Source organism: Centrocercus urophasianus, unplaced genomic scaffold, assembly GCF_019232065.1.
Source record: "Centrocercus urophasianus isolate 14NV4802_14NV808 unplaced genomic scaffold, USGS_Curo_1.0 seq_40, whole genome shotgun sequence".
Classification (NCBI taxonomy): domain Eukaryota; kingdom Metazoa; phylum Chordata; class Aves; order Galliformes; family Phasianidae; genus Centrocercus; species Centrocercus urophasianus.
Genome location: NW_024884978.1, coordinates 2,246,739 through 2,269,104, shown reverse-complemented (window position 1 = coordinate 2,269,104; position 22,366 = coordinate 2,246,739). Strand labels below are relative to the sequence as shown.

The following is a 22,366-nucleotide window of genomic DNA, read 5'->3' as shown; positions in this document are numbered from 1 at the left end:
AGGAGGTCAGGGAGGAAGCAGACCAATGTGTGCCTACAGCAGGAACTCTGGGCTGCTAAAGTGGGTTCAGAAGGGTGTGATGGGATTGTGTCAACAGCCCAATCTTAAGGTTCTCCATTACTCATTTGAAATATTTTGTATTAAGAATGAGGTACTTCCACAGAAACTGTTGTGATTTTGTACTCAAAACTACATCAGTGTCATTTGGCTATCAATCACACTGCCTCATGCTGAATAATGGACCAAGCACTGCAGATGGGGACTTGGATTAGCAAGCATTCTGAAATGACTCTTCTCTCCGAACTGGTAAATATGAAGATAGCTCTGTGTGACCTCTCTTGATCTATGGGTATTTTTCATCTTCCTGCCAACACCCAGCAATATGGCTGCCAAGAGCTTTCCTGCAAAGGTTCAGAACTGATCTCAGAGGAAATGCCACGAGATCACAAACAGAACTTCTCAGTGCCATCTACTTGTTCCTTAGCATAGGGTACTTAAAATAAAGTGACGATGTAAGCCAAGATAATTTCTTAATGATAAGAAAAATAACATAGAAGAGCCAGCACCACTTATGCACCGTATCAGAATAGCTAGTAAGTTAAATACCACCATTCAGACATCCAGGCTGTTACTTTTTAAAAGCTATGACAGTAATTCCCCCTGAAAACAACTAAGAGCATTACTAGGGGGGGTGCTGCTCACAGCAACAGACTTTGAGAAAGCAGTGAAACTAAAATCCTTTCACTATGCAATACCACGTTATGTAGCGTTGGCCCAGCTATAACTACAATTTTGTTGAGCTACAGATGTTCACAAACAGCAGCATTAGGGTTAAAACCTGCTTATTATGCAGCTCTAGCATGGAGAAAGACACCGTGTTTGCTGCAAACCCATTCCCTTTCCCTGATTAATGCAGACCACTAAAATGTCCTCAACCTTGCTGCCTTCAGAACAGAGAAAGCCTCAAATGCACAGTGCTGGAACTGGACTAATTAGACTTTGAGACAGACTAATTATTTCTGAGACAGAGCTGACCCCATGTGAAGCTGCTGTTCCTGGGAGCCAGGCTGGCAGTTTTGCACGTTGCAATCTCTCAGGGTTTCTACACCAGTTCTCTGCAGAACGTAGATCAACCCTGACTATTCATGCTGCAACCAGTGTGTGCATAGAAGGCTCAAGTGAAAAAATAAAAGACTGTAAACACAAGATGCAAACACAACACAAATATTAACTGACATTTTACAACAGAAAATTTTAGTGACTCGTCTTTGTGCTGTTCTTGTCCCAAGAAAAAAATAGGTAATTTTATACCTCTACCACTAAAATCCATGTCCACCCTGTTCCAGGCTCTGTATAATGCACAGAGCCATAGAAGTGGTGAAACAAATTACTTTTGAAGTTATTCTTTCTAAGGAGGGTCAGAGGTAAATATGATTTTGAATAGAAAATAACCTAAAAATAAAATCACACCGGTCAGATCACAACTGTAATGAAAGGAAAATGAAATGAAGGTTAAAGTACTTCTCAAATGTAAAGCAAAAATCATAGTTCATGCTGCAGACAAAAGTATGTTAGCTGATCCAAATGTGTTCAGAAGAAATTGAAGCACCTTTTCTTTGATTTTCTTGAAAGCTGAACAAGTGCCGTTTTTCCTCACTCTCTTGGGTTAACCCATCTTTATAACAACAATGTAGAATTCTGCCTGATGGTGAACATAAAAAATGGCCATTTCAGGTTGAAAGCAACAGGCTTAAGCGTTTGTTTAAGCACAAAAGGTACATGAATTACTTTCTGGATAAACTGCTAGGCTAAGGTTGGAAATGTCTGACTAGAAACAAAAGAAATCGCTATTAACTGGAATTTTAATTTTAATTACTGGAATATTTAAATTCATAATGGCATATTCAGCAGATCAGACCAGCTGAATCAAGTACAACCATCAGCAAAACAATTCCATCCTCAAAACATGCCCTTCGTCTCCTTGGGTTGAATGGACAGCAAATATTTTGCAGTGATATTACTGCAGATGTCAGAAGAGCCAGGTTATGCCTGTTACTTAGGAAACAACTCCTTTGCATGGCACAGTGAGGCCATGCTTGTGGCCAACCAACCACTCCACTGTGTGTGGCAAAGGGCAGGAGGACAACCATAACAGAGGAGCAGAACAGCCAGATCGATGCTGAAATACTGCTGAAATAATCCCCTCAGTGCAACCTTCAGGAAACCCAAAGGTCATACTGCTGACACAAGCAACAGAAGCTAGATTCTATGATACTAATAACATTAAAACTGTTAACAGTTTGGGCCTTGTTTTTTTTTTTGTTTTTGTTTTTGTAAGGTTAAAAAATAAATGCAATACAGAGGTAGCTTTAATCCTCACCTCAAACTTCTGCCGCAGCTCTGCATTTCCATCTTCATCAGCATCTGGAATTGGAACATTATAATATTCGCCTTCTTCTTGATTCAGCAGCTTGTACCTGTGGAACATTTGAGAAAAAAAAAGGGTGTTTTTGTACTTCTGCTCCTTTCAGATATAAAATCTGAGTTACGTCTGTTTGTGTCTGGTTTGTATCAATGCCACTTGTATGTAAAGAACAACATTCTGAGTTCTAAAGGAGATACAGAAACAGAATATATTTCAAATAAAATTGTATCTTTAATGGCAAACCATGTGTCAAATGAAGACAAGGACTTCATCCCAATCATCTTGCGACATGGTGTAAGAAATCAACCCTGAAAAGACTCCAATGCTTTTATAGCCCTAAATCATCCCCTCCAACAAGTGATACTCTCTGAGAAGGTCTGGTAGTTGAGTTCTGGTTGAGGTCTGGTCTTGAGTTCTACCCGTGGTTTGGCACGTAATAAGATGGCATTATATAAAACCTATTCAGATGTACTTTAACTTGCTATACATAGCTGATATGCTTCATAATGAGTATATCATATTTGAGATAAAAATAAAATGTGTATCACAAGGCCATGAGTTTGCAGCAACTCCTGGTTCCAGCAGAAGCTTCATGAACATAACAAAAGGAAAGCTTCCTTTAATTATCCTCCTTTGCTATCTATAGCCCATGTTTCCCACTTTTAGTTGTATTTCCAGTGAATAAGAGATACAGTAATCAGGCTGCAGAAAAATACTATTTTAAAACTCTTTTCAGAAACTCTTACCATCCACTGGCTGGCATTTTCATGAGCTCTGACACCCCAAATGAAAGAGAGCCCATGAAATCATTCCTGGTTGTTCGATCCCAGTCCCAGACTTCTACAGAGAGCCGTCGGTCTTTATCTGTAGGTTTTAATTTACTGAAAAGGAGAGAAATAGCATTCTGAATGCAAAACTCAAATAGATGATTCAACACATAAGAAATTACATTAAAAGGGGTTAAACTTACAACGTGAATGACTCATTCCAGTGTGGATTCAGGGTAGAACGGAAGGTTTTTGTTTTTTGTTTACTTTCATTCTTGGGATCTGGGATAAGTTTCAGTTTAACATAAGGATCTGAAAGCCCATTTGGATCCATGGGAATGAGGTTTTTTGCTTCTCGCACTGTCAATATAAAACAAAGGGCTGATTTGCATGGGGTTAAAAATCACTGTTAACAATATAGTAACAAGTCAAACCAAATCGAAAGAAGTACGTTGAAAGGTAACACAAATAAGATGAAAAACTCGTGTGGTCAGACTTGGCATGGAAGAAAATAGTAAAGTAAGGTTGCACTTGATGGCATTTGTAAGGCTAGTAGAGAGAAGTGACAGGAGATGAGAGCCAGCCTAAATGGAATGAAGCAGCTCCTGGGCAGCTCTTTCCTGGAATGGAATGATTAAATATCCGAGCTCATCTCTATACATTTCTAAGCAGGGAGCATTTCTGTTTGCTTTATTTACTCATCAATCTTAGGTTCCACAACTATCAGACGAATGCTGTAAGGCTGATAGTTGGATCAGAACAGATTTCCAAGAAGGGCTGCTTTATACAACATGTTATTGGTACTAAACTTCCCTTGGATTCACTGCTCATTAGCTGTCAGCTGGAATCACTGTGAGAGTTGTCATGAGATGGCACCCAAAGTAAAAGCAGGGGAAGACGAGTTTTGCCTTCACAAAAATGGTATTTTCATATACAATTTTCATATTTATCTATTTTCACAATGGCAGAAGAGAGCACAAAGTGAGTTCATAGCCCTCATGATGCTACTGATGCCCAGAGACAAGGATGGCCAGTAACCTGCCTGTGGGATATTCCCCACATGGCCACATCTCTGTGCAGAACAAGGAGCAGAGGCAATGGTGGGCCTTTATCAATGGCTCAGCAGCATTTGGGGCTCTGGCTGAGGTTGCTGCCACAGCTGTGGGGCTTCACAGGGCAGCTCAGAAGTCACTGCAGATGAGTGGAGCATCACAATGCATGAGCAAGGCAGCACTTCCCTCCATCTTGCAGAAGACCAGCATGACGCTCACACCACATTTATATGCACGGTGTGTAAGGTTTTATTATGTGTCAATGGCATTCTGCCATCAGCTTCTGCAGAAGTTCACAAACAGGCTGGATTTCAGGCATTGTGAAACGCCGTCCCACCCAAACCAGTCGGGCTGACAAGGATCGGTGTCTGTCTGTGCTGCTGAGCATGGGAAAAACCACTGACTGCATGTGTGAGGCTGCTCCTCTTCTGTAGGAGACACAGAATAAGGAAAAAGGCCTTTAAGCTCAAAAAGAAGTGCAGCTCAAAGATGCACTTGGAAAGAGAGATGCAACATACACTAAATACAGGCTGCTGAAGTAGTCATGATCTCGCTCCTTACTTGGGCCATTTGTATTTTTGTGTAATTAGCACCCTCAGACATCTAGTTCCAACTGGTAGCACTTTTTCTTGAGGAAATGGCACGATGATATTTGCTAAATATAATTTATAAGGAATTAATGTCATGATGGTTGGTCCAACCCTTTGAGAGCATCCTACTCTTACCAAGACAAGTCCACAAGAGGGATGGCAGGAAGCAGAGCCCTCTTACTATCACAGATGCTCTCTCATGTGTGGCTGAAACAAAATTAAATGAAAAATAACTCCAAGAAAATAACTGAACCGAGGCTGAATCACAGCAGAAAATTCTGCTGTATCTCCAAGGAAAACAAGCAAACTCTTGTTGCTTTACAATTATTGGTTAATTAAACTCAGCACCAAGAGGAACTTGGAAGAAACACAGAATACTAGCTGCCAGTTTTCTGAGCATGATGATGATCTCTGCACTGAGCAAGGTAGCTGATACGAGTTAAATCCCTAATGGCCTGTCCAGATTAGATTCTTCAACTGGGACTGAGAACACACACAAACAAACAGGGAGTGAAGAGAAGCATATGCTCAAGTTTCCAACAAAGCAAGTGTGCCTGTGTTGTCACCATGCCACAAGGAAAAGGGACCACCTTCCTCCTTATCGTTAATGAAGAAGAGATCATAAGTGCCCAGTCAGCAGAAAATATGGGCTGTTTGATGACTCTCCCATTCGACGATGTGTCTCTGCTATCACAGTGGTGCCTCCAGAAGCTGTGCCTAAAATTGGGATATTCAGGTTTCCAGTAGTGTAAAGACATAAGCAAACACAGAGCTGGTTCTTAGGTACTCATACTTTAAATAAATATCTAAAGAAGACAGAGTGGGATGGCAGAAAACAGTCACTCTGTGTGACGAGAGAAATTCAGGCAGCATTTCAGAGTTTGGATGACAACATGTGAACTTTTTTCATGGAATGTATGGGTCAAACATCACAAACAATACACAGTTATGGATTTATAACTTCTTGTGGCGTCAGCAAATAGATTTAGCCACAGGAATGAGCAAAGAAATGCTTCTGTCCCTAAAACAAAGCAGAGCTATTTGCAGCACAAGTTCACTCAGTTCCTTTTAATGAGTCACAACTACCTTTTCCTTGAATTTTCAAATGTTGATGATAAAATGATTTACTAATCACAGCAACTGTTGCTTGCCAATCTCTTGCTCCCTACAGGCTTCTTAGAGGAGTAGAAATCTCCCAGTGAATGCAAATAGATGCTTTTGAAAGAGGTCTTGAGTCTCCAACAGTCCTGCCTGGGAAGCTCTCCAATGAAGCAGAAGAGGGAGAACACTGCTAGCTCAGACTTCCGACTTCCAGCATTAAAACTCTAGAGAATTACAATTACAGGTGTACAACTGAATCTCCTCACATCCTGCTGTTCAGACCATTTCCACACAGTGCTTGGCCACTGAAAGGGCTTCTCAATATGAGATTTCTCTTTTGCATAACCATACCCCTGCTGATTTTCCTATGTACCTCTCCTGAGACCCCTGCCTGCTCTTTACTCCCAGTTTCCTGACTCCCATAGATGCCACAATAATGAATGTAGGCTGCAGGGATGCCTGCGTTTCACAGGTGACTTACACACAAGAAATGGATAAGGAATTAATTTCCTCCTGAGAACAAGATGAAAAATGAACTGGTGTTCCATCATGCTTCATTCCTCTGTCTTTTATTAAGACTAATAAAAGGGTACCATCAACTCTAATGCTACTTAATAAGACCTGCAGTAAGTTCTCTGCTTTCATTTCCAGCTGGAAACCTCACAGGGGCATCTGTGCTTTATGTTTAAAATCAGATTACCTCTATAAAAATTACCTTCATAAAAGAATCCGAGTACTGGGCAGTATAACTACATAATAAAACACAAGCCTTAACACAAACACTGACTACTGCTATATCAAATTGTCTGAAAAGGGGTTGATTATTAAATTTCTAATATTGATGTGTTCAAATTCTTATGCAAATACATAGCATTTTAGGGTGTTTTTTTTATATATGCATGCAGATGGCTATCTATGAACAACAAATGTTTCTTTTCCATACTGTGCATTTACTGTTTTTTCACAGTAAAGAAAATTTAATGACTGAAATGGCAAATACTCATTTGCTACAGGGGTTGGCATTTATGAAAGGCACTGCCCTGTGTGCAAGCAGCACAGCAACCCTGCAGGTTCAGGGAATACCAGAGAACACAGAAGGTATTGGTGAGATAAAACACGCCATTCTTATTTGAGTTATTAAAAATGCCTCCCACACACAAGCAGTTATTTAGGATCACTTTATAGGGACTTCACATAACAGCTGATAACTCTCCTGAACACTCACGTGTCTTCCTTTTAAAATCAGCTGCAGAATGTTACAAAATTAATGCTAACAAAGAAAGACACTGTTAATAACCTAGGCAAACACAGATGAAATTAGGAGAGTGTGTGTGGAGGAGTCTTTCAAGGAAACAACTGGTGGACTTCCAGTGATTTGCAGCAGCTCTCCAGTTCTCCTCTTTGGGCAGAGGCTGCTCAGCCAGGTCTCCATGGCAAGCAGCATGATGGACATTAATATGCAGTGCCATAGAGTAGCTCAGCATCAGGCATTCATAAATAATTTGAAATACGTACAGCAGGGAGTGCAGAACTCCTGGGGAGGTGATAGCAGGAGCCAGCTCTGCGCTCCCAGCCTCCAGAAAGAACGGCCAGGTTTCCTCTTTTAAATCACAGAAGCATCACAGAAGAATAAAACCACATTTTCTGTATTCTTTCAGCTCTGAAAATTACACTTAGGAACCTGGGAGCTCTGGGCTGTGTGTATATACACATATTTTAGTAACACTGATAACAGTGGGGTGCCATGGCTGGCAGCATCGTGGCACCCTGCCCTCAGCAGCACCTGCAGCTCACTGCTGCTGGGAGGGCAGCTGCTGTCAGACCCAGCTCCTGGGATCCCAACAGTGTGGTGGCTTTTTATATGTCACTGCACCAGATGGGGTTATTTTCTCACAGAGGTTATTGTTTGCTCGCTATAAAAATAATTCAGAAATAAAATAAAGATCAAAACGGTGATTCAGCCACCTGCAAAACTGCTCAGAAGGAACCCGGGTTACATGATGGGTTGGCAAGTAAGCGTAAGGGTGACAAAACTTGTAGCACACACCAGGAAGGGGAAATTTCGATGCAAAATGACAGAGATTAAGAGCAGCAGAAACAGCTTCGCTATGCCTAAAAGCAAAATCCCAACAGTCCATTCTATGGAAGGGTCACAAATTCAGCAATGTCAAAAAAAACGCAATTAAGAGAGTTCTTACAACCAGTTGATTTACAGCGACTGCAATAACGTATTAATATCCAAAGCCAACTCTCAAGGTAGTAGGTATAAAATGAACTGCTGATATTTAAGAACTGCCACATAAATGAACACTGAAAATGGCACTGGGGAGGTGGTGAGATTTTGTCAGAGGACATCAATACAAAACTCCCACTCCTAGTCTGTAGCACTCATGCAGAAAGGACTGCCTGTCCACCTTTAGGCTCCTACACCAAAGATCTGAAGTGCACTGGAAGTTCACATGGAGGCACGCTAGCATTAAATATATTTATGTATGGGACTGAATCATTTCCAGGATCAATTGAATTCAAAACTTGCCCGAGTGTTCTGATATTTTAGATAATCCGGCTGAACTACTGGGCAGCTCCAGCTGGCCTCTTTCCTAATACTCAACGGGTAAAAAAACCCCAACGTTATTTACCCCATTTTATTGTGAAAACACTCAGTAAGCATGCATGTACTGTGGCCCTTTTCGGAAAGAAAAGCCACTGCAACACCTTCTGAGCTGTTACACAGAAGCAAACACCACTTGCTATGCACCAAGCAGTGACTTCCCCCAGGGCACAGAGCTCTCCATCGCCGTTCAGTGCATGGAACCCTCCTTCCTCCCAGCAAGGAAGCGGAGCCGCCCACAGAAGGAACTGCAAGATGCCCACCGGAGTGCCACGTCTGCAGCGAACAGCATGACTGTTCTGCAGGCAGTCAAGGCTGGCTACAGGAACACGAGCTCAGCAGGAACCAATTAACAGGCAAAACAGGATGCAGAGCAGAGAGATTAAGGAATTCAGCTGAAGGAGTTCAACACCTACGGAGACATTCTTTTGAAGAAGAATCCAGCAAAGGCTCAAACCCAAGAGCAGTTCCTGTACATCCTGGACTTTTGATCCAGCCCCTTCCTGAATCTAAAGGCAGCTCTGGGATCTGCAGACTTTTTTGCCAGTAAAGACGCTGTAGTAGGAGACACATTGAGTTAGAAATTTGGGGTTAGCAGTGTTCATGAACCAACTGAGAACCATTAATTTGTCTTGTGTTGAATATGCACAAAAGCTTCAGCTTGTCTGACCACAGCATACATAAGTACATTTGTATGGTATCATATATAAATTAAAAAAAAAAAAGAAAGGCGTACTTTCAGGGAAATCCATTTATACTTCCAGAAATTTTTGGAAACCTTGGAAATGCCTAGGAATGTAACGTAGAGAACATAGCTTCAAGCATATGAACATAACACAGAGAACACAGCCCCAGTCATAAGAACAGAACAGCACCTTAATGAGCTTATTATAACAAGGTTGTCGTAAAAATTCTTCTTCATGTCCAGAAACCTTCTTAAATTTTGGATGGAAGTATTTTATCTACAAGCACACAAATAAAAGCATTTGCCAAGTGCACTCACACCAAAAAGTGGAAGCACCTTTCTCCTAAGGACAGCATCTTGGACAAGTTCACCTCTCCTACACAACAGGAAACTATCTGAAATGTTAACTACAGTTAAGTACTACTTGGGATCTATTCTAATCCTTTCTAACTAAATTTGATCATGCCTCTCTTTTTCAATGCTTTTTACAAGGTTTGACAGAAGAATCTGGAGTTATTCAGATGCAGAGATAACAAAAGCATGAACAGTGACAGAAGGGAAGTTCAATGCTTCTGTGAGCTGTGAAAATCAAACGTGATGGCCTGATTTCCTTTATGCTGACTACAAGGAATATGGTACCTTTTGTGATTCATTCCCCAAATAAGAAGTGTGGAGCTAGAAAGAACATCTCTCTGGTGTAGAGAAGAGAGCCATTCAATTGGAAGGGACCTGCAGATATCATCAGTCCGACTGCCTGACCACTTCAGGGCTAACCAAAGGTTGGGCTCTGAGCGCAAGAAATCAGCAATGCTGACACAATGGAACAATGCTCAACATCCACAGATTGCCAACAACCACATCAAGGAGTAAAGACAGAAAAGCAGATGCTTTGGGAAACCTTCTACTTTGTTCTGCCATAATTTTGGCCTTGAATTTTCAACACCAAACAGGCCATGACAACAACAGTGTTCTCAGTTCCTGCTTCAGTGTGTGGACTTTGTGAATTCAGCTGCTCACAAAACCAATTTCCAAGATGTATTTGTGTGCGTGTAGTAAGCATTACAGTGTGTTAAGACACACTGCTGAAGAAGCAGTGTTGGTCACCTGCCATGACACGATAGCTCATCCCTTATTTTGTTTTTGATAACTTCAGTGTGCCTTTAATTCCTGAAAGAGAATTCTGAGTCAAAAGAACTTCTACTTTCATCTTGAATTTATATTAAACAGACTTGGTTTGAACTAATTCCCTTACATCAATTTCAATTTACATCATCTAATTCCCATCTGTGCTCTCCCTCTGAATAAAGACTTTGCAGCCCAATGGATAAAGAACAGTATTAGTGTCCAACAGAAAGGAAAAACCAACAGTAAAGTTCACTACCAGCTTTGCACTTGAGATATTAGAGCCAATTATCAGCTGACCTCAATTAAACAGAAAGCAAGCACTGTAAATACAACTTCTGAAGCGGATCCTGAGTGATAAACTCTGCTCCCTGATAATGCAGCAAGGAAGTTTTGCTTGAGGTAAGCAGCACATCTATGTAGGGGGACAAAATGGTCCCTCAACTTGCAAAATACATTTTCCGTATGTTTTTCTGCAGCTTCAACTGGGAATGAGACAGGCTGTGTGGGTGAGAGGAACCAAAGCTTACTGATAGCCCTGGGAGAAGCACTCCCAAGAAAAGGAACTGCTGCCCTCTCCTTCCTTCCTTTCTCTCCCTTCTCCCTATCTTATTAACCTTAACCTCACAGAATATGATCTTTTTATTATTACTGCTTTATAATACATTGGGAGTAATATTTGGGATTGAGTCCAAGTTTCTTTGTTTACTAACTTCTCTGGAATACAGGAAATCCCTCCTTAACTGATGAAGTTAAGAGCATTTCTCATGTTCTGAAGATGATGGCTAGCTTCCTAAATGGTCAGCTATCCCACTGTGCTGCTTCCTACAAGGAAAACAGACATGACAGTCATTTTCTAATGAACATTTGAACATTCCTGATTTTTTTTAAAGCAGTTTTTCCATCTTTACATTTTCACTTTATTTTTTTAAGCGTGCGGATTCTTCAGAATGCCAGCTAATAGAGCATTTCTTGATTCAAAATGCTTCTGGATTCAAGGACGCAGTGAATGAAACCCTCATGCTTCCAAAAGGAAACACTCTGCCAAAGTGCCCAAAAGATGTTGACCAAAGCACATCAGCTCACAGTGAATACAACACCCTTAAAAATCCTGCCACGTTTCAAAACGAGTCGTTTACCTGTTACTTCCAGTTTGTCACCAGTGACTTCAGCCTTCAGATAAATCCTTCCCCTTTTCTCAGTGTGATCCATGCCACAGAGGCTCGGGACGTTTATCACACATTGCTTATGCACATTCATATCACACGCTGTGGATACAGAAGCGTTTCAGATAGCTGTGAGAAACTAATAATATGATTCCACAGCAAACACTGAGCAGAGTGAAAGTTAAGATTACTATGTCTAATTGCTGGCAACATTTGCAGATTACAGCCAAATGCTTTCTGACTGACCAACATGGCTAGTTTTCATCCTGCAATACATTTCGTGGACAGTGAATGAAACACTGAAGAAAATAATCCACTTCAGACACTTAAATATATTAATGAAGTGCAAGAAAAAAAGTAAAACCAGAATAAAGACCTTCTGGGAATATGCCTGAGAAAACAGAGCACTTCCGCCAGCAGCAGCCATGAAGGGATTTGGGTTTAAGTCATTAGAATTTGGTGCAGCAGCTTCCAAGACAAATGAAACACAAGGGAAATACTGGATCTTGGCTGCCACATGAACTGAAATGCCAGTTTTCAACTGCGTGTTCACCCACCCACTCCTGAAACAGGTTTCCTCAAAAGCAACAGCAAATGCACTCCTCTCGTATCAAAGTCCATGCAGCACTTTTGCAGCAACAGAAGAGGTTTTCATGAGATTATTATTATTCGACTGAAATATCCACTTGAAATACAACAGTCCTATAAATAGCTGACATTTGAAATGGTATTTTCCATTGAAAAGAAAAAGTTGTTATGAGGTGTTTCCACATGCTTTCAAAAGTACGGTTTGGTAACAAAGCAAAACTGAACTTACTGTCACATTTCATCCCTTGGTGTATGAGCCCATAAAGGAGGGACCCACAGTGGTCACAGAAGGTTGGGCTCCCATAGGTGTGGATCTTAAATTTGTGCTTGCTCCTGGGGTCCTACGGGATAGACAGAAAGATACACGAGTCATAGGAAATAAGATTGGAGCATCTTTAATGTAGCACTTCAAACACTGAAAATCCTCCAACTCTGCCAAAAAATATATACCATATCTTATTCATAACCCTTACAAGACTGTTGATATATTGGCCACAGTTTTAGTGCTCAGCTCTTATATTTCTTTTGCTTTGGTTTTGTCAGAAAGAATATGTCAGTTTAGCGAGCTGAGGCTTGTTCCTATGATTCATCTACACTAAAACTGCCATTTACTGACTGCACATAAACATAAAACACAATGATGGCATTCCTCCTGTGGCTGGACTGTCATCTGTCATCTGTTTATTTACAATCTATCATCACTGCTCTTCAATGACGACACAAAATACGGCAGAAGAGAAGCAGCAGTTTGTTAAGGGGCTAATCTGAAATGCAGTAAAATGACTGTAAAACCAGGATGTTTAAGATGGGATCATCTTGAAATGCTGCAAATTTATCACTTACATTATTGCAGATGAAAGAGAACAAATTCTAACTTGGCACATAGTAAATATTTTACAGAGACTGCTATTCCTGTCTGATTTTCCAGCAGAGAAATTTATAGCGAGGACATTTTAAGGCCACCAGCAGCTTGGAAACGGTTTTTAATTTCTGGCTGGTGAAATGGAATGCACCCAAATCCCTTAAAAACAAACACTGAAGACAGGTCAATTTATTATTATATTATTATATATATAAAATCCATTTGCTGTCCCTTCAATGGAAGAGGTCCCCTTCAGAGAACTGAGAAGTGCATTTGGATCAGGACTTCAGGACTGCCTCCAGCCCCACCTGTATGGTTTGACACAAATTTGGGAAGCACAATTTAGGTCTGCATTTCAGTCAAAGCTGTTGCAGCACAATCTTCATCAGACCTGGGAAGAGCTGCAGCTCTTCTTCATTGAAAAAAAAATACAATCAAGTTTGAAACCAATCTTTGCAAGCATTCTTTTTTCCTTTGGACTTTCACAGCCTCATGCATTGGCAGGGAATGGAAGTGATGCAGTACCAGGTCCTTCATGCATTGAAACATCCCAACAAATACAACTGCAAAATGAGGGCTCAGAGAGTTTTCTTCTGCTTACAGTTTATATTGGTATTAATACAGCTCCATAGTAGAAAAGCATTATTAAATTGTCATCAAAACCAAACTAAGCTAGCAACTTGCCAAGAAAAGCTTTCAGGATGAATCAAAGGAAAGTACACATTATACAAAATGGAAAAGTTGCCAACTCCTTCCTCAGAAACATAAGGCTCTTCTGCTATGAGCGCTTTCTCGAGAAATTTGGGAACTCCCTACGGTAATTTTATTGAACATACTGAACACACAACAATGAAAAGGCAAAATCTTGCCTTCATAATGTAGTACTGTGATACTTTGTGAAGGTTTTTTGTTTGCTTGCTTTGGTAAGCACTTCCGTGTTCTTTTCTGCACTGATTCTAAGCTTTAGGATGAATCTATAAGCAGTAGTTGTCACTGCACGCACAGAATATGGCTGTTATCCAGGTAATCTGTACAGCCCTACCATCAAGAATTCAAATTGACACTGGATTTCAATAGCTCTGCTTATTACACAGCCTGAGATACGAAATGCAAACTGCTAACAACCACTTTCATGTTGTAAACACAGGCAACCTGCATGGAGTGGCATTCAAAGCGCTCCGCAGAACGTCTCTTCCATTATTCATTAGTGATACAGCCAATAGATGTGGGGTCACGGGAACGTTGCCTTAGTGAATGGTTATCTGAGGACCTGACTTCCACCATGTATGTGCCTGTCAAACAATTCGAAGCACCTTTTCAAGCTAAATTGTGCCTTGATTTTGTATTTACAAACAAGACTTGTTGGAAATTTGTTGCCTTTCAAACATATATCCTTAAACATCATTTTTGTTAGCACGTCTGTTGCTAAGAAGGACACAAATCACAGCTCCTAATGGTGCTGAATAAGGAGATCTTTATAGTTCTGTTTAATATATGACATAAGTGTCATTTATGAATATAATGTACTGACAGAGGGAAAAGATATGTATATATAATGTGTTTTCAAGAGCCAGTATGTTGTGACTATGATATCTTATTATCCTCTATACACAAAATTGCTTCTTCTAGTCACAGCACAGAAAGTCAGAGGTCAAAGAAAAATAGAACTGAAACTACTGCTGAAACGGAATCCTTGCATGGAGGAAACCAGCTATTTAAGTCTCTTTAATAGAAGGAAATGATAAAACATTCAGAACATTCTAAAGGCTAACAAATAAGAGAGAAGTTTCTTCATCAGTATTTCATCCTATTTTCTGTTCCAAGCCCATGCTTTAATTTTGGTAAATTTAAGAATACCAAACATCAAATTATTCTTTTGCGAGCAAGTCTGAAAATGAACATAGAAAGCTGAGAGGCCAGGTGATAACAGCTCTCACCTTGTTCCCTGTATCAACATGGGCTTCTCATGTCCACAGTTTACACTTTAACTGTAATCCATATTAGTAATAATAATTATTTTGCCACCACCACTTAATTACTTGTATTATTAGCTGCAATTATCACTTCTTAATTGTTAATGCAGTGCAACATTTTCAAATATTAAATATGCATTTAGTGCATAACTGAGGAAATAACACTGCTTTCTGTCAGAGCTGCTCAGCAGAGGTAAACCACTGAGCCAGAGGTAAGATCCTGCAGATTTTTTTTTCAAATATCTCCTTTTAATCAATGTAAACTTTAAATAATTCCCAAAGTGTTGCTGGCAGTCATATTTCATAGTAAACACGGGGAGCCAAGCCAGGATATGACAGATGAACTGCCAAATAATGGCTGCTATTTGCAAGAGAATTGAACTTTGCACTAAACCTGGCGTAGATTAATTGTGAAACTCCAAAGGGAAAACCCACTTCTGTTTCCAAAACCCATCAAAATTAAGAAAGTGGCAATTGGAAAAGCATTGCCACTGCATTTGTTCAGCAGCGATGAATGACAGGCTGTATTAAAACTGAAAAGTGAATGTTTTGCTTTTCTTAGGACAATTCCAAATTTCTGTAAGGAGAGCAGGACGCAGTGTGTTATAATTAAATTGGAAAGGACTGGCCTCAAAGCTAAGACACGCTTCTGGAGAGGCGGGCACCCACGGCAATGTGGTGCACACAGAGGGATGCCTTGAGAAAGGAACCCCAAAATTCGAGCAGGAACTCAGAAACTGGTCCATGCCCCAATATGTGTGCAGAAGAACCCTTCCAGCCCTGCCCTGGCTCAGAGCTGCTGCTCCAGCTTCAGCAGAAGGAAGCAGAATTGCACGGCCGTGTCTTACTGCGTGCCCTACTGCAGCAGTGCCACCACTTGGCCTGAAACCACTCCGTCCTTTTTCGGGATCAAAGATGGGAGTGGGAAATAATTGAAAGCACGCAGCTAACCAGCTGCAAATGTCAAACTGTGCTTCGGCACGTTACAAAACAGCTTATGAGCACGATACCGACAAATTCCTTTTAAAATCTCCCTTTTGATCAGCAATTTGTTCCCACTGATAGCACACTGAACTCACTGTAATTCTGTAGGCATTAAATCATTGCTTTGCTTTTCAGTATAAAACATACAAAAAGCCTCACGTGAGGCTGCGGCCGTGGGCATTTTATAGACAAAGCAGCGTTGTATTATGACTTACTGATGTCCTTTCACAGTAGAAGACTCCAAAGTTTCACTATGTCACTAGAACTATGTGTTCAAGACCAACTCTGATGCTGATTCTGTGGCTCTGCGCTGCTACACCCCTACTGTCATAATTGAGCATCTTCTGGGTGACATGGATTTTTCAGAAGGAATTTGAATCAAAGTCACACAGGCTAAAAAAGATAAAATCCTGAATGCCAGTGGCATAAATGGAGGCTCTACTAAGGACAGAAGGGGAGATGTATTAAGGATACGCACTGGAAACACGGGCTGCTCTACACACGGTGAGCTCAGACATCTCCTGCTGGAGCAGGAACACCAAATCCTGCATCCTTCCTCATTCCCCCAGGAAGCAACACGGCTCCAATGGGCTGAGCCCACCCTGATCTGCACCACTCCTGTTTCACTTAAAAGAGCTCCAAGTTCCCCAAGCCATTACCAAGTTAATAAAACATATCTGAGAAGGTGGTGTGTTTCGTCTGAGTAGAAACAAATCCCACGCTCATCCCACACCACCCTTGGGCAAACTTGTGTTTCATTTGAGAACGTTTTCAGATTCCATTTTTCAGACTGTTACTGAAGACCACTTTTACTTCTTATTAATACGAAAAGATTCCAGAAGGTGGGCTAAGAAGGAAAATTGTATTTAGTCAATACTGACAGTTACTAACCAACCATTTCCACCTCCATACTTTTATAGAAGAAAGCTTCCCCACTGTTCAAACATGACTGAAAGGCAGATTTTTCAGTGCTCTCTTGGAATTTACACTAAATTATTACTTTTAATTAAAAGATACAACTGGTCATCAAATCAACTGATTTTGATGGCTGCCTTTTGTTCCTATTCTTCTGGCATGGAAATGTTTTAGGATGGACTAGAGATGCTGGTGATGTGGATTCAAAAGGAGTACTGGGAAGACAGTGGCACAGCTGTATATGCATCAAAAGTCATTTAGTATTTATTCATTTTACTCATGCACTTGACATTGGTCATATACCCTTTTAAACACCAGGTACACCTTCACACTTTGATCACTTCTCACAATGCAGAGTTTCACGTTGATCAGATGGGGGAAGTAATTTAAACAAATTCCCTTGCTGAATTGTTTAATATTAGAATTAACAATGCAGTTTCTGTGCTTTCCAATGGTGCTGAGATGCAGTTAGGTGGAGTGCCTCATTAATGTGATAAAGGACTTAGCACAAAGCAGGGATGTTGATGTCATTTGACTGTGGGACATCAGGTTGCATGCCAACTACACTAATGCATTTATGTACAATATCTTCTCATCAGGTTTTAAAAATTTCAGTATCTGCCAACTTGCTCATCCCAGAGATGATACGATTTACATTTTTTCCCCAAAACCCTCGGCTGGAGCTCACATTATCCTTCTTTCACTAATTTAAACAGAAAATGAAATGAGATAAAGGCTGAAAACCAACCCAACTTGAAATCTGTTGGTTTCTCTGTAAAAGCAGTGACCCCAAGAGCAGAGGCATCAGGTCAAACAGCTCAACATCTGCTGTAGCTTGCATGCTATTCATGCAGGGAAGCAAAACACATTTATCCAAGAAATAATCAGAATTAAGGCAGGAGAGAGTGGGAGCGACTCCAAGCACATTTTTTCAGAAGCCATCACAGATGTCCACATCTTTTTTGCTCTGTTAAGACTCCAAAAAGTGGCTTAAAAGTCCTTATTCAGCTGCTAAGCCCTTGAGCTGTTCTGATACATATGGCACCGACTCATGACTGGTTTGCATGTCCCACGCTTCCTCCTAGTGCAGAATTCTGTTTTCCCCTATAAACTGTGAATGGTGCTCGCAGAGCCCACTGCCCCCTGCCCACCCTCACCAAACCCCACCTACTTATAGAGGACGTTGGCTTCCCCCCTGCTCTCAGCAGCACCCATGTGCTTCAGTGCTCCCAAGGCATTTCCATTGCTGGATGCACTGCTGCAGGGCAGGAAGGTTTACTACACACGTATATCAACTTATGGTCAAGATCTAAACGTGAAGCCTCTAACTTCTGTGCTGGAGGAAAGTATTTCCCGAGTATGGAAAGCGAAATCCAAGGAGCAATGTGTCATCTTCAGTGTTCTCCAGAGACACAAATGCCATTAACAACGGAGGGGTTTGATGCAGACACATGCTGGTCCCAAACCTGCACCTGGATGTGGAAATGCTGCTTTCATACCTCACCCCATCCCAGTAGGGACTGAGGCATGCAGTCCCTGAATGGTCTTTTGAATTGTATAACCACTGAAACACTATTTATTTATGCCTTGAACAGATGTTTTTCCATATGTCTAAATAACCCTTCTTCAAAAAAGCAATTCAAGCACATTAAATTTAGTAGACCAAGGAATATAGAGACATTAGACTCGTTGGTATTTATAGAGCATGCAGTATGTTTTCTATAGCAAAGTCAGAATGTTCTCTTTTGAAAAAGTCAGTAGTCCCAGCTAAAGCAAAAAACCTACGAAGGCTGGCTGTACAAATGCTATGACACAGCTTTTGTCCCCAGTCCTGCCCTTGCAGTGCCAACACAGCATTTATACACAGCACTGTAGAAGTTACCATATATCTGTGGATGTAAAAATTCAGGAAGCAATACTAAAACTGTAAAAAAAAGTTATCAGTGCACAATAAACCTGGAAAAGAAGGGCAATCTTTTAGCGCAGTCTCTTGATTCCCAGCTATCCAGCAGCATTACTTGTGATTTAGAACTCAAACTCAGGGTTAGTACTTGGGGAGGAAAATGTTTCATTGTGACCATGGACGAAGCCCAGCTGGATGAACACCAGGAGCTGACACAAACCTGCAGTCCCCAGGGCTGTGTTTGGCCTTTGTGTGGTTTGCTAACCAAGCCCAGTAAGGAAGCAGGGCTGTGAGCAGCAGAGCAGTGAGCTGTTGGCAGCCCAGTGGCATCAGGGGAGAGCCTGCAGCGTGCAGCAACGCTCCGTGATATCATCTATAAATATTTAATATCTGGCAATTAACTCAGCGCTGTTCAAAGCAGAAGGAAATGATGGAGATGCACAAAGACCTCCCCGAACCTTTGAGGAACACTTCTACATTGCATCTTTTGAGTTTGCCCATTCTGAGAGCGTTCCACAGACACCACTTTGAGAAAGCAGCACTCCTCCTGCTCCTTCTCTAATGTAGGCATTTTTCTCAAGGCTGCTGATGCCAGAGGAGCTCCCCAGATCTCACGCCATTGCTCCCAAAGTAGCTGAGCGCCCCCAAAGAAGGAAGGCGAGCTCGGCCTGCTGCTTCTTGTTTCTCAGAAATCATTTGTGAGAAAGAACATTCCCCTGTGAGGCCCAGGGTTGAAGGCTGCACAGCTCTGGGAAGCACTGCAGTGAGCGGGAATGTCACCAGATGCACTGTAACCTCCCATTAATGGGCAGCATAAGGCACAAACCAAGGAAGAACTTCCACAGATGTGTGGCACATCCCAGCAGCTCTGCCCCTTGTGTTCCTCACATTCCTATAAGCCAAACCCTTCTGCACACTTCTCCCCTTACTTCTGTTTGGCATTCGATCCCCCAGCCAGTGCAAATTAACCACATCCTAAACGCTGCCATACACTGCTTGTGAAGCTCATTGCCTTGAGTGCTACGGGGTCAGTTTTATACAGAAAATGCCAATTCAGGAACATCAGACAAAGAATGAAGAAAGAGAAACGAATAAATAACTTTCTCTTAAGCGAGGGAAAGCTTTTCCATGCTGGCTCTCCTGTTTCGCAGCACTCAGGCCACATGCAGCAGGAAGCCCTGCAACAAGCACTTGGGCAGTGCCCTCTGCACGTGGAGACAGCCCTGAGCTCTGTGCACTGATGCCATCAGTGAGGGGAGAAAAGATTTAGCAGGATGTTAAATCACCTTCCTCGAAGGTCCTACAGTGCCACGGTCGGTCAGGGGTTGCGTAAAGCACCTCTATGGAAATCGCCTGGCATGTAGGAGAGCAGAATAATTGCATTTTCCCTAAACTGCAAGTAATGTAATGTTTGAAAAGAGTCAGGAAAGAAACTGTCCTTCCTCTGTAATCCCAGCATGCGGATCAGCAGAGGCTTTCTGTGGTGCTGCTAGCTAAGCCTTTGTAAGGCTGCATGGAAAACAATTATTAAAATTAATCCCAAGTACAAATGGAATTGCACAATATTAATCCTGCTAAAAATAAAAATGTAACATGATAAACACGTAGAAGACTGACATGAGGAACAAGGAAAGAAAACAAAGTGTGTCAGAAAACAAATGGGGCTAGCACTGGTCGAGCCTGCAGGAGCACATGAAAAAGGAACGTTTTAAAATGTGTATGCAGCCTTCTGGAGCGCCCAGCCTGAAGAAGGCACACATTTGCAGCCTGTCGGGAAGAACCTGAAGGAAATTCAAAGTGTTTTCCTTGCTTTGTTTTGCTTTTTAGATTGAAGATAAAGCAAAATACAAAAGATGTGGGAAAAACCCTTCTGCAGCAGAGCGCCTCCATTGTGGAATGCAGAAAAACAGCCAGTGCAAAGCAGATATACATTTAGAAACTGGGCAGCCCGCAGAACCCCTCCTCACTATCCCATGGAACAAACAGGAGGAGGCATTCATGCACTGCCTCCAGATGAACGTTCAAAGGACACAAATGGTTTCAGATAAAACCACTGTAATGTCCATAATAGTTACTAGATTCCAATATAATGCAATTAGCATGAAGTTGGTTGAAGCTGTAACATAAATGCTGCCAGTGCAGTTCATAATGAGAATTTCATACGTAGAGAAGTATGTTTTATGCACTGCTCCTCAATGGCAGTTTGATTTTGAAAAAATAAAAATAAAAATTGAAGAATTTCAGATTCATACTAAATGCTTTATCTCGTTAAAGAAATAAAGATGTACTGTATCAAGTAGACACAGTGTTCTCCTGCATTGCCTAATGAGTGCAATCTCTGCATGACAAAACTATAATAAGGATGCAAAATGTCCTCTGGCCACAGAGATGCAAGACAACTCAGTCATGCAGGAAATCTGCATGAAAGGGAGGGGACAGGACCTGGGAAGGCATAGGGCTAAGCATGAAGCAGCTCCTGTAGTCCTGGTTAGACCCAGGGCATCTCCACAAACTCACGGTGGAGATGAGCAAATAAAGAATGTGTAATACAATGGGTCGTGACAAAGAAGCATAAACCTCACTTCAGTCAAACACGAATCGTGGCCTTACAGCTGTTTGGCCCCAGGAACAACACTCGAGTCCAGCTCCATACTGAGCATGAGCTGTTTGGCCATTCTCTGCAAACCAGTTGTGGAGAACTGCAAGGCTGCGCTTCAGAGATTTGCTGATTGAAAGAAGTCATCCAACAATTTGTGACAGAATGCTGTTGTTAAGAAGTTAAGGCTAAGACAGACAAGTTGCAGGGGAGCTGACATTCATAAGAAGGAAGTTCTGATTTATCTGGCACCAGGATTACCAGCCGTGACCTGCACGATGCACGTCATCATCCCTGCCCAGCAGCCAGCAATCCCACTACTGTGTGTGTGCAGGCAAGGCACGGAGGTACAGCCTGATCTAACATTATTCTGAGCTGCAAGAAATATGAAATGAAGCTCGCCCTCCAACTGGGGAGGCTCTTCTGCTCCTAAGCCAATTGCCTTATTGATATCCAGGCCCCCAGTCACTGCTCTCTCCCCAGTCAGCATGCAATGCTGCAACGGGCTTCAGCTTAAAATTAACTAACGTGCCCTTGGGTTTCTATGACTAAGGCAAAACAGGAGCAGAGAAAGCACAAAAAAAGCACCAGAATTGATCACGGCTGATTGAACTTGGCATAGAAATCTATGACAATGCATTATTTAAGAAAATGTGAATTGAAAAACACAAATAATACCACTTCAGTTTCAAACAAAGATGAAGTTTCACCACAAATGTCAGATGGGAGAAGGTTCAGCTTGCAGTAAAACAAAACACATGGTTGGAAGATAAAAAACTGGAATAATGTTAAATATTTATAAGATCACATCTTCCCTAAAATAAACATATTTATAAAAGTGATTTAAACAAATGTATTTTGTTAAACACATGCTTTTCTATAGAATTAATTCACTGTTCCGCTGAGCACAGTTAATTGTTGGTCCCAAACTCACCCAACTGCTTTAAATTCAACGCATTCCTTTATATCCTTGCCCACCGTTTCTGCCATTACCTATGTGCCTGGCTCGTCAATCACAGCCCTGCA

General features: G+C 41.4%; 1 protein-coding gene across 1 annotated transcript in view; it reads right to left on the bottom strand.

The window, feature by feature from the left end:
* Positions 1-22,366, bottom strand: part of PRKCA (protein kinase C alpha) — a 113,296-nt gene that overhangs the window by 29,454 nt on the left and 61,476 nt on the right. The window contains exons 4-8 of the mRNA XM_042832837.1: positions 12,337-12,448; positions 11,493-11,621; positions 3,396-3,552; positions 3,172-3,306; positions 2,381-2,477 (exon numbers count right to left, since the gene is read on the bottom strand). Coding sequence (XP_042688771.1) covers positions 2,381-2,477; positions 3,172-3,306; positions 3,396-3,552; positions 11,493-11,621; positions 12,337-12,448 — 630 coding nt within the window. The remainder of the gene's footprint in view (positions 1-2,380; positions 2,478-3,171; positions 3,307-3,395; positions 3,553-11,492; positions 11,622-12,336; positions 12,449-22,366) is intronic.